This window comes from Vombatus ursinus, unplaced genomic scaffold, assembly GCF_900497805.2.
Source record: "Vombatus ursinus unplaced genomic scaffold, bare-nosed wombat genome assembly UNPS02003292.1, whole genome shotgun sequence".
NCBI lineage: Eukaryota > Metazoa > Chordata > Mammalia > Diprotodontia > Vombatidae > Vombatus > Vombatus ursinus.
Window position 1 is genome coordinate 9,599,167 of NW_020943070.1, and position 16,118 is coordinate 9,615,284.

At 46.5% G+C, this 16,118-nt stretch overlaps 2 protein-coding genes across 4 annotated transcripts; one reads left to right on the forward strand and one right to left on the reverse strand.

Annotated features, from left to right (window-relative positions):
- Positions 1 to 383: 383 nt before the first annotated feature.
- Positions 384 to 15,767, reverse strand: TMEM263 (transmembrane protein 263). 3 transcript variants are annotated; one of them, XM_027873378.1, is made up of 4 exons: positions 15,749 to 15,767; positions 7,283 to 7,352; positions 2,828 to 3,377; positions 384 to 718 (listed from the first exon to the last, which is right to left on the reverse strand). In XM_027873378.1, exons 2-3 carry the CDS (start codon positions 7,344 to 7,346, stop codon positions 3,091 to 3,093), a joined length of 351 nt encoding a protein of 116 aa, XP_027729179.1. In that variant the 5' UTR covers positions 7,347 to 7,352; positions 15,749 to 15,767; the 3' UTR covers positions 384 to 718; positions 2,828 to 3,090. The 3 variants fall into 3 exon arrangements, with proteins under 3 accessions (XP_027729179.1, XP_027729162.1, XP_027729170.1); XM_027873361.1 differs by lacking the exon at positions 15,749 to 15,767 and adding an exon at positions 15,344 to 15,401; XM_027873369.1 differs by lacking the exon at positions 15,749 to 15,767 and adding an exon at positions 12,359 to 12,379.
- Positions 7,857 to 15,651, forward strand: LOC114050364 (translation initiation factor IF-2-like). Its single transcript, XM_027871980.1, has 4 exons — positions 7,857 to 7,999; positions 8,832 to 8,891; positions 9,021 to 9,169; positions 14,999 to 15,651. The coding sequence occupies exons 1-4, from the start codon at positions 7,857 to 7,859 to the stop codon at positions 15,649 to 15,651; spliced, it is 1,005 nt and encodes a 334-aa protein (XP_027727781.1).
- Positions 15,768 to 16,118: the final 351 nt, after the last annotated feature.

Here is a 16,118-nt window from a genome sequence, read left to right on the forward strand (position 1 = left end):
AGGTGGGAGCTGGACGAGATGACCTCGTGGGCCCCTTTCTTCTCCAAATCTATAATCTGATTCAATGATCTGGGCCTTCCTAAAGAAACTAGGTAGAAGCTGGTGATTCTGATTCAGAGCAGGTAGGGGAGGAACCATCCCTCCTTGAGTCGACTCTAGGCCTTCCTGGGTGTAAAGGGGCTTACTCTTCCTTAATGACAGTCTTAAGGACCAAAATATTACTGTTTTGGAGAATGAGAATACCGTCTCCTTAAAACCCCCATTATGAAGCACATCATCCCCAGATCTGCATGGCTTAATGACCCAAAGTTAACAGATGACAATATTGGATACTACATGCTGGCAAAAGCCCAAATTAGAGAAAAGAGTCTTCCTTAAAAAGCTTTTTTGAAATTCTCTTTATTTTATTGTCTTTATGAAACATTTCCTCTTTTGCAGATCAGAGTGCTTTCCTCCTGTATTCATCCAAGTTCTCTTTCCCATCACCTTCTGTAGAAAACGTTGATTCCATCAGCAGTTCCCAAGTCCCCCCGTCCCAGATCCATGATGTTCCGGTGGCCACACCACCACTGGAACATGATTGTCTGTCCTTCGGGTGGGCCTCTTCACCAGGCTGGGTTCTTCAAGCCATCCAATCACAAACGACAGATGCCTCCAGGGATAATGTCCTTAGTTTCTTGAAATGAGCTCCACCTCTTTAATGGGTCAGATTGCTAGTCTATGTAAATAAATTGGAATAAAGCATCAAGTATGTAGTCGTACACATCAACGGCAAGCTCATGCCGACAAGACGTCTACACTGATCATGCCCTCGCACTGTTGGCTGGAAGCCCTTCCCCAAAACATACGTAAATGACTTAACACACCTGAAGCTTGGCACATGAACCAAGCTTTACAACATAGCACATAAGACACGGGGGTGACTTTTCCACAGAAGGAAATGTCAACACTTTTTACTGCAAGAAAATGTTAGAGACAAACACAATTGAAAATAAATATGCAAAAAATCCTAAAATTCTACGTGTAAAAGAAATTTAGGTACAAAGCATTGAAGATTATGACTGCAGAAGATAAATTAGGAATAAAATAAACTACCAGGTAAGCAGAAAAGAATTTCCCAAACAGCAGGAAATAAATTCTTCAATATAGGGTTTGTTTGTTTTTTAGCCAGTCCTATAGTGTTTATGTCACATTTTCCAACTGCTTTTCAAACTATGGTGCTTGCAAAGAAAGTTGTAACCAATGAGTACATCCTAAGTCCCCACATAGCAATTTTAACACCTGATAGACTGGGCTGAACTTGCTACTTCAGTCTTAACAGTGTCCAATATAGAGTTTTCATGGAACATTCTAGATTCGCTTAAACTATGATGGTGCTGATGAGAGCTTAAAAAGAAAAAAAAAGCTTAAGGATTAAGGAACACAATCCTCAAGCTATGTGCAGAGGCACACTAAGGTAAACTACTTCACTGTAAACAAACATTTAACTCCAGATCTTGAAGTGGTTTGGCTCAAGTCCCCTTGGACATCACTTGAACACACTACATGACCTCCAAAGCGTGGCTGAGGAGTATAATTTGGACACTCAGGACCAAAGCGCAACAATTCGAGACAGAACATCAGATCTGAGTGTAGAGATAACTGTTAAAACTTATCTAGGTGATCATCTTCTTGGATAACATCTAACAGATGGTTTTCATGAAATGCAATTTTGTGAGAACAGTGAATGTTAAAAGTCATTCATTCGTGGGAGACAGAAGCACAGTGAGTAGACTATATGATGTGTGAAACTAATGTATCACTAACAAGAATATCATTCACTGGCTGAAAATTTAAAAGAAAAAAAGGGAAAGGAAAATGATAGAAATCCTCTGTCTATAAGGCCTAGAATGTATCTTGTACTCTGTACGTACAAATCTGAAAGGAAGCGTTGATACCCATTTCATGCCTCAGGCTCACCTGGAGAGTCACAAAGCAGTTCTCAAAAACTGTTGCTTTTACAACGTCCTTAAAAATTGGTGGTAGTGCTACTGTGATTTAAGCCGGCCTTACAGATTTTTTTTAATAGGAGTGAAGAATTCTGTGTCTATCTTGGTTGCTGCAGCTAATCCTTAAAGAACTATAAAAGTTATTTGTCACACATATCACACCTCTTAATAAGAAATTCATCCACCATGACTTTCTAAGTGAACAGCTAAGAAATGTATCTTCAGGCACTACAAGGTATACTTTACTCCAGAGATTGTGGAACATGGGCTTCAATATGGATCTGTCTACCCTTTTACATTTTTTGGTTAAGTGGCAGACGGTTAATAAAAGAATGGATTCTTCTTATCTGCTGGCAACAAGAGGTGCCTTTACTCCTGAGATTCTTTTCTTAAATGAAAAAAGTCTTAATTTCACTTATGGACTGAAATAGTCAAAAGCTAAGAACTGCAATGATTATTTAGGGCATCAGAAAACACGTCCTCTTGTAAGGCATCAATGATTAAATGAACACAATGCATATCTAACAAAGGATAGTTAGCGCTCAGAAATTATCACATAAAAGTTTACTTTTTAACATCTCCAATTCCTATCTTACCAGCTTAAATGAGCAAAATATGCCTCTTAGCCTAAATGAAATACCATTTTTAAAAACTAAGAGACATCCAAAACTATTAGGCACATCAAAGGTACAGTTTATAGAGTTTACAGCTCTCTTAAGGGCCATGAGTCCCCTGGCACATTATCAGATGGATGGAACGGCAAAGATTATCCACTAAATGTAATTTTCACATTTTTAACTGAACTGAAAGACCTACAGTAATATTGAAACATACTATACCTTCAGTTACTACTGAATGAGTGTAACATTTCACCAGTTAAAAATCTGGAATCAAAGTCTGATGAACTTTCACAAACGGTGAGAGTCTTGGCATCTTCTCTTTTCAGATGAAAGGAAGTCATCGATACTTCCAACACTGCACTTGAGAAGAGAAACATCCCCACGAGGCGGGAGTCCCCACACTGGCAGCTCAAAGCCACTGGCCTCGTGGTGCTGCCGAGGGCAAGGCTCATCTTCCCGTTCTTCTCGTCCTTCTCGCTCTCTCAGTCAGACTTGTCTTTCTTTTTTCCCGTTAAGGGCACTTTGTTTACAACAGCAGACCCGACGGCTGTGACTCCGCCAGCCACAGCAGACACCCCTCCTTTGACCAGCCCGATGCCCATGGAAGGCACTGTGGTAACAGCTGTTTTGGTCACCTCCAGACTCTTCCCTCCAATCCAAGCCACGCCACCAATGGTGGCGCCAACGGCTCCTTTTGTCACATTGAAGATGCCGCCAGTGACACGGGACAACATGCCAGGCTGCTGCTGGGGATGGTCTTTCACTGAACCTAATGAGAGAAAACATGCATAGCGCCCGAGTCAGTGTCTTTAAAAGGAATCATACATGACTATTAGGTAAATCCAAAACTCGGGTCAGCCTGCAGGCCTGCTGTCCTGCTGTCATTAAGACCGGAGGTATTATAGATAAGCCTGTACCTCTGACTTCAGGGTACCACAATTAACATACTCTAATACTCTGGCAACAGATGCCTTTCAGATCTAGGCTGAATGAGTTGAAAAAGTTTCTACATCTTCCTTTCTCCGAGTCCTAATACTTATAAAAGAGAAATTTCTAACCAAAGCCCCTCAAGCCCCCTGGGACTGAGACATCCAATCCAACAAACATTTATGGCATATGCAGTGAGGCCCCATGCTGGGGGCTGTTAGCTGGTTTCACTTCAGTACTTAGGTTTAAACTTTTGATAACAGGGGACAGGGAAGAAAGTGATGATAAAAACCCTGGCCAAGGGACCATGCTGGGCAAGGAAGGAAGCGGGGGTTGTGTGCGGCATGGGTAATTCACATGTCAGTGATGGAGAGTTTTTTTATAATTCACTATGTTGAGGTTATCAATGTTGACCTGGTTTGATTAGGAAAACATATTTCAGTCTCTCACATCTCCTAATAAACATAACAGTCCATGCTGGGAATTCTCAGTGGAGAGAGATCACAAGTGGTGAGACCTGTTTCATCTTGAGACCTAGACTGGTCCTCTGTCTTCTCTTAATACCAGTCACCCTTCTTAGTTCTAAGATAACTGGCTCAGATCATTCTCTCCCTCAGTAATGTATTAATAGCTTTAAGAGGGTTAATAATGCTGGATAAAATAATCACATTTTCCAGGACTTAGTTATGGTAGTTTCCTAGAACTGTTTCAATCAGGTCTGAGAGCTAAACTCTCTCTCTCTCAGGTTATGCTATAGGTCGGGGCTTGGGGAGAGAGATCTGTGGCCCCGAGGCCACGTGTGGCCGTCTAGCTCCTCAAGTGCAGCCCTTGGACTGAGTCCTCGAGGCCACAGGTTCCCCACCCCTGCTTTCGTTCTGTGGAACAAACTTTGCTCTGAGGATCTTGGCATCCAGGAAGTCAAAGGTCAAAAAAAAGCCACATAGATATAAATAGGCCACTAATTATAACTCCATGACACTGGGGCAAAATTCACCAGGACCCCCTCTACCCCAAACAGCCCCAATCTGGGTACAAGTTTCCTCACTTAAAAAAATGAATAGGCCCCTGCCACTCTCAAAGTCTGGTGACTCACATGGACCACAATCCCTACTCTTCTTCTAAAATAGTCAAATTAGCACATGCCGTGCCCATAAATAAGGGCCTGAAACCTAACAGTAAGTCTTAAAGAAATTAAGTGACCACTTCTCTCCCTATTGCCTTTATGTTCTGTTTTCAACAGCTCAGATAAAGGTATGCTTTACTTCTGTTAGACATACACTTGTGTGTACACACACACACCAGGAGGATATTTAAAGGCTACGCAAATGTTTTTTTCACGTTGTTTATCTATGCTCAAAAGTCCAGAGAAAGGTGAATTTTATAAAAGTTACTACCTTAACAAAATGAGATGAATAGAAAAGAAAAAAAAAGATATGAGAGTTTCTTGGGAAATTGATACTACTCACCAGAGAAAAAGAAAAATATTCTGAAAATAATTATTGTCTGATATACAGTAAGAACAAATTCATCCTGAAGTACCCACCCCATCTTTTATTAAAGAATCTTCCTCACTGCTATGGACAGAAAAATCTTCTTCATTCAGACCAGCACATATATGAAAACAATTGCGTGTAGTCCGGTCTACCAAGTTTTCTTGTTAAAACTGCTTGATCCATCCCAAGGAAGGGCAATACATATTTTACCCGGGTCCAGGGAGTGTGCACTGAATTACTCAGCACTAAACTACATTGCTGAGGGAGAGAATGATCCTAGCCAGTTACCTTGGAACTAAGAAGGGTGACTGGTATTAAGAGAAGACAGAGGACCAGTCTAGGTCTCAAGATGAAACAGGTCTCACCACTTGTGATCTCTCTCCACTGAGAATTCCCAGCATGGACTGTTATGTTTATTAGGAGATGTGAGAGACTGAAATATGTTTTCCTAATCAAACCAGGTCAACATTGATAACCTCAACATAGTGAATTATAAAAAAACTCCCCATCACTGACATGTGAATTACCCATGCTGCACACAACCCCCCCCCCCTTTCCCTCCTTGCCCAGCATGGTCCCTTGGCCAGGGTTTTTATCATCACTTTCTTCCCCTTGCTTTCACAAAGTCCATTAGTTTTCTCAGTGGAAATCCCCTGGCATCCCCTATCTTTCCCTTTATTACTATTTACTCCACCGCCATTTGTCCAAATCTAATTTTTAAAAAGCTGAAGAAGGAAAGCAGGAGCTGAGTTAATGACTTCTCAGTCTATTCCTCCACAAGCAAGTGGAAGGCAGTGTGGCACGGGGTTCAAATCCTGCCTCTGAGGCCTACTAGCTATATAACAAGTCTCTCACTCTCTGAACCTAGAAAGTCCTGGTGCCCACTTCCTGAGACTGCTGAGAAACTTAACATAGATCTGCCCCTAAAGCACTTTATAAAGTGCTATGCAGATGTCAGCTGTTATCATTATTAAGCAAGAGCAGCCAACTTGATCAATCTTCTCTCTCTCCTTCTAGGCTAGGAAAGAAAAAAAAAAACCCAACACTTTTTCAAGAAGAGACAGCACGCCCCAATGGATACAGAGCTGGCCCCAGAAGCAGAAGACCTGATTTCAGGTCTTTCCTCTGATACCAAGTGACCGGCCGTGAAACCTAGAGCAAGTCACCGATCTCGTAGTGCCCCAGGCACGGTAACCGAGGCCCCTCAGAATGTGCCACCTGCTTTAGCGCAGGGAGTTTCGTGTATGAGGTCACGGTCCACTCTTTATCCCCACCCTGGCCAGTTTTTAAAAACCTGATAAAAGAAACATTGCTAGGCGTCTTCCCCACAATCTCATCTTTGCTTCTTACTGCAATATGAGGAATTCCAAAGTTGAAGGAGTGGATACAGGGAGCCCTCTAAATGAATTCAGAGACCACACTCTCTTTTTTCTCTTTCCCTATCTGATTCCTTTTCCAAGAATGAAGACTTTTGGGCTAAGAGATCCCCAAGTGGATTATCCAGCATTTAGCATTATCCACATTATTGTTTCCTTCCATTAGGAAAAAGGGTGCAAAAGCTAACATTTTTTCTGGGTATAGCAAAGGGAATTTATGCATAGAATTTATATTGTTAGAGATTATTCTAGGAAGTGAAGGTATAGTTACAATAAAAGAAGATGCTCCATGATACATGTGATGGTGTCAGACACGGAACATGAGCAGAGCCCAAAGGCGCAAACCACGCAATAGACACAGCTACCAACTGTGGGTCAGGAAGGGCAGAGCTAGAGGGAAGCCTCTCGTGTTCTGCTTGCCGGCTGACTTTCTGGTGGAACTTCGAGCCACAATATTCTTCTGTGACTTTTCCTACTCATCTGTGGCACCAGAGAAATCACAGACCCTGGCAACTGTACGGTAAGCCACAAGACATTGTGGATGCACCAGCCCCTATAACTAATTGCGTTTTCCTTCTTAAATTAGCTGCGCTTTCTTATCACAAGACCAAATACACCTCTGGTTACACTGGGATGAAGCAACTAGGTAAGCTACTTTAAAATGTAAAAGATCCAACACCGATTAGGGAGTGAACGCTTCCACTCTTCAGAATGGTGTGGAGATGGCCAAGGGTTCTAGAGGTCAGTCAGTCCGCAGGCAAGGACCCATCGCTTCCCTTGGCCATCGACTGAGGCATGAACGGACTGACCAGGGTCCACGGAGGAAGCGCTAAAACCATGAAGACCCCCTCCCCTAGAGGTTCTGAAGCCATAGTTACCTTCTGGTGGCTCATCAATGAGGTATGAAGGAATTTCTTGTTGGTTTTTGTCCGTCTGATTCATGGTCTCCTGGAAGATATACAATAGGCATTATGCTATGATCTTGTATTGTGAAAACACATTTCAGAACCAATCAGCTCTATCCATTTACGAAACACTTTAAGCCACCTACTCGATGAAAACCCACCCTTCTCTATTTCCCACTTTAAATGTTGGTGATTAAGAAATGTTTTAAATTATACCTAGTGGAATAGTCAATGCTGGAGGGCTTATGCACAAACAGGAATACTAATGCATTGTTGGTGGAGCTGTGAAATCATATGATCATTGTGGAAAGCAGTTTGAAATTACGCAAAAAAAAAAAATGATTAAAACGTCCATACCCAGAGATTGCACTATGCACTCCACTCTAACTGAGGGAGGTAACTGACAACAGCAAGGCTCCACAAACACCAAAGGCTGGCGACACTCCTTGTAGAAGCAAATAACTGTAAATAAAGTAGTGGCCCACTGACCTGGAAGAGGCCACACAAGCCACGGCACAATGAGCCTGCTGTCTAGAGACAACGTAAAATGAACCGGGCTTTGTGCGCAACCTACTCCTGCCCTCCGACCAGCCCCCCGAGGCCTTCGGCCCCAGACCAGAAAGGCCAGACCGTCCCTCTGCCACTCACCGGCACACCTCAGGGTCCAAGGAGTGGCTGTGTGTACATGCTGTCTGGTTTTTTTTCAATGGCTGATCGGTTTCACTGATTTTTAATTATTATACTTTGTGAACAATGAGTTGCTTTAACCCGAGGCCCAAGACCAGAAAAGTACACAGTCCCCGCCTCTCTCTGCTGTCGCTCAGGGACTAGGAGCCAGCCCAGACTCTCAGGTGCTCCCGCACCCACAATGACACAAGCTATCCTTCGTGCCTAATCGTGCCTACAACCGTCAGGCACAAATCAGAATCCTCTCCTCCCTCAGGAAGTCTTCCCTGATCCCTCCAGTTGCCAGGTCTCATTTCCCTCCTCCAATTGCTGGATATTAAGCTGGGATAGCTTCAAACGCATTAAGACTTCTGGGATATTCTGAACCTGTATATGTCTGAATACGTGTTTCTCTCAGCAGCCCGGACGCTGGGCCTTGGGTGTTTTGCACACAACCCTAAGGACCACTGACTTCTGTCTGACTTGCCGCTGACGCCTCCTCCCTGGGTACTGTGCCCCATTAGAATGTAAGCTCCTGGAGGGCATGGACATTCCCCCTTTTCTATGGGTATGCCCAGCACTTAGTACAATGCTTTACATGGCACTCTTCATTCATCCTTTTCTGTCCAAAGCATCAAGAGAATTAGTGTGTTTCAATTGGAACAGTGAAAAGACAAGCTGGTCGGTGAAAATTCTGGTGCCTTCTCTAATGAGGGTAATCATTCTCCTCTGACCAACACTATTTCAAAATGATTTCCACACCACAACTAAGATGAAAACCATCCTAAAATCTTACTTGACAAAGTAAACCGAATGCCCTTTTCTCGCTCCCCCCATCTTGATCCTCTCCACTCAGCTGTCAGACTGACTGTGCCAAAGCACACTCTGCCCATGCCACCTCCCCACCCCACCCTCAGTAAATCCCAGGGCGCCCTGTCACCTCCAGCATCAATTATCAAATCCTCTGTTGGACTTTTAGAGCGCGCCGTAACCGGGCCCCGACCTCTGGCTTTCCGGTCTTCTGACCCCTCCTTGCCCACCACAGCCTGACAGCCAGTGGAGGGGCCTCCTTGGTCCTCACACCAGACACTCCAGCTCCTACCCAGGGCATTTTCATGGGCTGTCCTCCGCGCCTGGAACACTCTCCCTCCCCCTATCCGCCTGCTGGTCTCCCTGGCCCCCTGCAAGTCTCAGGTAAAACCCCACCTTCCCAGCCCTTCTCAGTCTGGGCGCCTTCCCTCTGCCACCACCCCAAATCATCCTGCACGTCTCTCGATTTATGGAGGAGTTGCCACATGTGTCCCCCATTAGAATGTGAGCTCAATGAGGGCAGAGACCTTTTTCTTTGCCTCGCTTATTAATAAACACAGCCTAAAACAAAGTAAATGCTTAATGAATGCCTGTTGACTGACTTTGTCTCTCATTTACACAGAAGTCTGGTGAACTTCAGAAAGGCTCCTCATCAAAGGAGAACCCCCAGGTAATGAGTTGTTTGGCTTTTTTTTCAGTCCCTGGGACCCACAAAACTCCCAAATATGGCAGAAGCAGATTAAAATGTAATTGGGAAAAATTTAACAAAATAAAAATACAACATGGGGATGCTAATTTGTGGTCTTCTATCTGCTTCTGAGTCTGACGGCACTGATCTCAGGCACAGAGAAACTCTGACTTGTGACAATGGAGACGGTTCCCCCACAGAAGCCATGGTGTAACCCTGATTCAGAGCAAGGCCACTCTCAAAGGAAGGGACACAGACTCGAGCAGCTGGGTTCTGGTCGGGGCCCTCCTTTGACCAAGGATGGGGGTGATGGCAGATCATGAATGCTGTCTATGGCTACGGAAGGGAACATTTCTCTGTTCTAAAGTGAATGCCTGGTCCATAGGAAAACCACGCCTGAACTCGGCGTGAGTCACTAACCTTTGTAATTTCTGCAAGACGTAAAACAGAGATCATAAAAATGAGCAAATGCCCGCCCGTGCTAAATCCCGCCAGCCTGGCCTAAGTAAAAAGGAGAGGTGTACAAAGTGACCTCCTCCCCAGACCTCGGCTGGGCCCAAGGGCCGGGCCTCTGCACACACACGTCCAGCCTCCTCCCCCCAACAGCCCTCCCTGCTCACATGCACTGCAGCCTGAGGTTTTAAAGAAAGGCTTTCATAGCCACCCCATTTTCCATCCCAGTCCTCACTCAGAAAGTTTTCTTTTTCCTACATAACCAAAGAAAGGGCCTTTTTTGTCTTGCCCTTCTGCACATAAACCAACATACCCGGGGGATGCCTTAAAGGAAAGCAGATACCAGGCTGATAAAAATTACCTAAGTCCTTGCTTATTCAAATATCAGTCAGCATTTAGATTTAAATAAGAATTCAGGAAACCTGACTGCACACACACACAAAAAGTGCAGTGGGTTTCAGGTGGGGCGGAAGTGCCAGAGCAAGGGTCTGGTGTTCCAGATATTTGCAAACAGCTGTTTCTTCAGCTGCGGGGATTGAAAGAAGTTGGCATCTTGAATCCCTTCCACCCTTAATCTTCTGTATGTGTGCTTTTAAATGATAGGCAAGTCTGAGGGTAAAGCACTACCCAGGATCCCCATATGCTACCAACTGTAATGACCTAGAACAAGCCCTCAGCTTACAGGTGAGTTAACAAGCGACTTGTCCAAGGTCACGTGGCTAGTAGGAGCTACCATTATAGGTCCACCTTCTGCCCCCCATCTAGCTTTCTTTCTGCTGCCATACTTGGAAGCGTGACCAACGCAGACTAAGAATAATGGAGGAAGCATATGTACTGTTATTCCCATTTTACAGGTGAAGAAACTGAGCTCACAGAGTTTCAGTAACTTGTCTGAGGTCACAGACTAAGCCGGGTCGATTCTGACCTCGATTCCTTCTTTCTGCAGCTTGGCCTCTTCCAAATAAAGGCTTCTGTGTCTTTAGCACCTAGCCATTCATTACAAAGAACACAGAACCTTAAAACTGGAAGGAAATGTAAAGGTTAACGAGAAGAATCACCCATTTTAGAGATGAGGACACTGAGGCCTGAAGTGCGGGACTCACAGGCCTCAGTGGCAGAAGCAGAGCTGCACCCGAGGCTCACCTCCACACCACCCACATATACTGAAATGTGACCAGAAATGGTTCATTTAGTTTGTGACACTCAGGCAATTACCTTTAAAATTTTTGATAATATTAGGTTCCTAAACCAGTGAGTTTAGAGCATGAGAAATTGATAACAACAGTTTCCATACTCTCTTCTCCAACCCAACAGTAGGCTGGTTTCTGTCCATTTTGCCTCTCATTTCTACATCCTGCACACAATTACAAGCACCACTAGAGAGCACAGTATTTTAAACCACACTGATTAGGCTTTGGGCATTCTCATATCAATTAACAGGAAACCAAAAACAAATCTAATGTTAAATTCCTCTAATTTGGAGGTTCTTAACCAGGGGTCCGTGAAGTTGGTTTTTAAAAAATAATTCTTGCTGACTTAATTTCAACATGATAGGCTTCCTTTGCAATCTTTTGTCTTTCATTTCCTGCATTTAAAAACATGATTCTTAGGAGGAGCTCGTAGGCGCAGACTGACAATGGGGTCCCACCACAAACAAAAAAGGTTAAGAGCCCCTGACCTAAGAAGTTCACTTTGAACACACCACTCCTGGGTAGATAAGCAACAGCCCCTTGGGACACATTCTTCTCTGAACTGAAGTGTAAGAGGCATACCAAGCTTAGCTGGTGGATCCGCACTCACCTCTTTCAAAGAACCTAAATTTGAACCAGCCTAAACCCCGTCCCTGAACTTCTTTCCGACACAGACACAGACACAGACACAGACACACAGAGAGACACACACAGGCTTCTGGGTGAGTTTTCGCTTGCCCCCTTTTCTGGAAGATAATTTCAGCACAGAAGAGGAATAACTGTCCCCACTCTGCCACCCAAAAGCCACATTCTCTGCTTGGGGCTCCTTACTTAACTTAGCCTGATGCCTCGATTAGATCCAAGAGACTCAGGGCTGGGCCTCAGCTAGGGAAATGCAAAAAACCACTTTAATTTACTAAGGGCACATGGAAGCTCTCACTTACAATCGGTCTTGGGGATACAAACATAAGTACAAATAATGTGTAAAACAGTCTTCCCTGTGGCATAATTAGTTCCAACCTTATGTCTTAAAATATGGACAAACTATTATAACTTCATCTTCTTAAAAAAAAAAAAAAATGGACAACTGATTTCAAGTGCACAGGGAGCTTCCAGAGCAGAACTCCACCCAAGGCGGTCAGCACCTTCTAAGAGACTTCCAGTCTTCCAGAGGTGCCTTGGGCACTCCGACAGTTAAGTGACCCTGGACAAAACACTTACCAGAAAAGGAGGTGGGCTCACCTAATTTCAACACCAGTATCCTCTAAATGTAAAAAGAAATGAGCAGGATCTACAGAAGGCCAGGGATAAGAATGGAACAGAATGAGAAGACATGAATGGGTGGTGAGCAGCACTGGCGGAGAGATGTCATCGGAAGTATGACTGTGGATGTGGAGGTTTGCTGGAAAGGTTTGCCAAACCGGACAGAAACGCATCTGCAAATCTGGTGAGAGAGAAAGACCACTACCACACCCTAGGGGGCAATGTGTTCCAATAATAGGAATCAGTAAACAAGGGCTTCTTGGGAATTGTCCTTTTTGTTAGGGGTTTTGTGTTGTGGTTTGGTTTTTTTCATAGAGAAAAGGATGTTGGTAGAGAATGGTTAAGTCAATTTGAATTTCTTCAACAAACTTTACCAAATTCTACCCAATTCAAATCAGGAAAGAAACTATGCTTTAGAAAAATAATTATGTATGAAAACAACATAATGAATCAAACGAATTTCCCTACCAGTATCACTTCTCTTCAGGAAAACAAGTATTGGCTAGAAAATGCAATAGCTTATTTACAGCAGGTACGATTTAAAACCTGTATCAAGACCACAGGGCCTATGAAACGGGGACTGCCAGTTTTTCTGTATAAGAAAATGTAAATGGAATTATCAGTACTAGATTTACAGGCACTGCCTCGACCTTCACTCAAAAAGTCTGGGCCTATTTCACCAAATAACTAAGGAGCTTTCTTTCCCAAGACATTTCTACAAAGCTTGTCTACATCCACACCTTCCAAAAGCATATCTGAAAGCCCCCCGTTTGTAAGCCATCTTCAGTTGGCTGTGACTGCTTTCCAAGGTGGCCCTGCCCACTAATTCCACAGCAAACAGTGGGTGAGATGGAAGTCTTATAACAGTCTGATGCTAAAAAGTACCAGCCTGGAGAAAAAGGATAATTGAGTAGGGGGAGTGAGGGATAAGAAGGAAAGTGGAGAGCATTGCTGCAGAAGGGACTGAATACTGAGGCAAGCACCAGGCTGACAATCCACTTTTATAATGTTATCTTTAACTATATATTTAATCATTTACTGAGCAAAACTGCAAAGCTCTGAAGTCCTCCTGGCATCTTCTTAAAGTATGCAGACGTATCCTAATCATAACCGATACGAGCCAAGATAAAGACTTCCTAGTTTCTAACAATCAGTGGCTGCCACACTAAGACAGAGGAGCAGATTATCTGGTCTGCAGCTCTATTCCTTGGTCCACATGATGGCGTTTCTTACCAAAAACGTGTCAACATGGATTTTAAATCAATTTGTTTTTTTTTTAAAGTATACCTGTCAGGAAAATGAAAAAACCATCTATTTTACAGGATGTCTGGCGCCTCATTCCAGGTCCTTTTCTTTCTAAAGATGGTACACAGGCACATAAGTATTTCAGGTGGTATCCCATACACCTTTTTCCTTTACCAAGAGCAAACATCAGTAACTACTGTACCCATAGCAATGAAAGACTATTTTCATCGGTGACTAACGCACCAGTTTCTACAAAACGTCTTCCTAGGGGACACGGTAACACATGAAATCAAGGTGGCTCTCACTCTAGAACCCAGGGGTTCCTCTGGCTTCCCCCTCTTTCTTTGAGACCTGGACATGCCTTTTATTTTTCTCAGGGAAAGGGAGTGACGTGGCAGGAGGTACAGAAAATGACCCAAAGCTGAATGTGGCACCTCCTCCTCCACGTTGCCTACCCTCAAACGGGGGTGTCTGCAGGAGTCACAAGGATAGAGGCCTCCTAGCTAGGGGGAGGGGGGATAGGCTCTCTCCCAATGGCCAAGGGGAACAGAACCCATTAGGCAGAGGGATTCTGGAGGGGGCAAGGAGTCCTGCCGGCATCCTTGGAAAGCAGGCACAAGCACCTTCTCCTCTGCCCCTCTCCCAGGCAATGTCTTTCTCAGGTGTACGAACCCAACTAGTCCCCACTCTTTCCCTCAAAGTCTGCAAAGGAAGTAGAGGAAATAAGGAGAGGAAAAAGGGGGAGGTGTGGGGGCTCGGAGGAAAAGGGGGAACACAGAAGAGAGAAGAAGGATGCCTGGAAAAAAGGGGGCCCAATGGGGAGGAAGCCCATGGAGGGGGGAAGAGGGGAGGAAAGGAAGGACCCGGGGAGGGGGGAAATGGGAGACCCACAGAAAGAGCAATAGAAGGGGAAAGGGAGGACCCCACTGAAAGGGAAATGGGGGATCTACAGAGAAAGAAAAGGAGATCCACTGAGAGGGAAATGGGAACCCATAGAGGGGAAAAGGAGACCCATGAAAGAGGGAAATGGGGGACCCACAGAAAGGGAAATAAAGAGGGAAAAGATGGCCCCACCGAGAGGGGAAATGGGGGACCCACAGAAGGGGTAATGGAAGGAGAAAGAGGAGACCAGGGGAGGGCAGAAATGAGGGACCTCGGAAGGGAAAATGGAGGTATAAAGGGGAGACACATGGAGAGAAAAATGGAGTACCCTCAAAGGGAAGGAAGAGGGAGCTACAAAGAAAAGAAAAAGGGAGTTAGATGGAGGAGGTAAGGGGAGGACCCCAGGAGAGGGATGGGGACCCCCTGAGAGGAGGATAAGGGTCCCCTGGGAGGGATGGGGACCCCGGGAGAGGAAGGGGGACTCTGGGGCAGGAAGACAGGGGTCCCCGGGAGGGGTGGGGAGAAGAATGTGGACCCTCAGGGGAGAGATGAGGATCCCAGGGGTCCGGGATCTCCCAAGAGAAATGGAAGAAGAATGGGAATCTTGGGAGAGGAACGGGGACCCTCTTGGAGGAGGGCAGGGGTCCCTGGGGAAGGATGGGGAGAACAACGGGGACCCTGGGAGAGGAATGGAGACCCCCTGGGGTAAGAGGACAGGGATCCCCCAGGACGGGGACAAGAACGAGGCCCCCGGGAGAGGAATGGGGCCCCCCCAGGAAGGACGGGGCGCCCCGGGGGGGAGGCAGGCCCCGGCCGGCCGCCCCGCTCCGCACTCACCGGCGGCCCTGGCCCGGCGGCTCGCGGCGCTCGCTGGTCGGCCTAGGGGCCGGGAGGCGGCGGCTCTGGGCTCTGGGCTCGGCTCGGGCTGCGGACGTGGCGCCCGCGCGGCCCGCCCTCCTCCCGGACACACGCTGGGCCTCCCACCCGCCCCTACCCACGCCCACCCGGCCGCTCACTCCTCCCAGCGCCGCCCGCTCGCTCCCGCGCCAGCTCTGGCGGGGCCGCGCGCGCGCGCGCGCTCCCCAACGCCGCCGGGGGGCCGCCGCCGGCCGAGCGCCCCTTCCCGCGCCTGCGTGGCTGCGTAGGCGAGCGCGCACGCGCAGCCTCCCCTCTCCCTTCCCTCCTCCCCTCTCCATCCATCTCCCTTCTCCACCCGCCTGCGCCCTCGCGCGGGCCCCCCACCTCCGGGCTCCCCCCTTCGCTCTTCTCCACCGCGTGCCGCCATTGGTGGGGCGCAGCTGATTCCGCCCCAGAGCGCGCGCTCCCGCGAGGCTGCACGGGGATGGGCGGGGCAGAGTTGCTGGGCAACGGAGCTGCTCGACTAACGGTCAAGTCGCTGAATAACGAATCGCCCAAAGGTTTGTTCATCTGCCCGGAGAGGGCGAGGGGGCGGGGCGCACCAGACTCCCCAGGCGGCAGAGCCTCGGGTTCGAATCCCGCCCCCGACACTTCCGGCCTAGGGGACCCTGGGCAAATCCACTCCCAGTTTTGATCCTCAGTTTCCTCATCTGTAAAGTGGAAGGGCTGTATGAGAAGACCTCTGAGGTCCCTG

Excerpts from the sequence above, each read along its gene's own strand:
- TMEM263 (XM_027873378.1), bottom strand. The coding sequence starts at position 7,346 with ATGAATCAGACGGACAAAAACCAACAAGAAATTCCTTCATACCTCATT. Across the intron at positions 3,378-7,282 it reads CATTGATGAGCCACCAGAAG|GTTCAGTGAAAGACCATCCC; the intron begins GTAACTATGGCT and ends TTCTCTCATTAG.
- LOC114050364 (XM_027871980.1), top strand. The coding sequence starts at position 7,857 with ATGAACCGGGCTTTGTGCGCAACCTACTCCTGCCCTCCGACCAGCCCC. Across the intron at positions 8,000-8,831 it reads AGTGGCTGTGTGTACATGCT|CTGTCAGACTGACTGTGCCA; the intron begins GTCTGGTTTTTT and ends CTCTCCACTCAG. Across the intron at positions 8,892-9,020 it reads ACCTCCCCACCCCACCCTCA|CCTGACAGCCAGTGGAGGGG; the intron begins GTAAATCCCAGG and ends TGCCCACCACAG.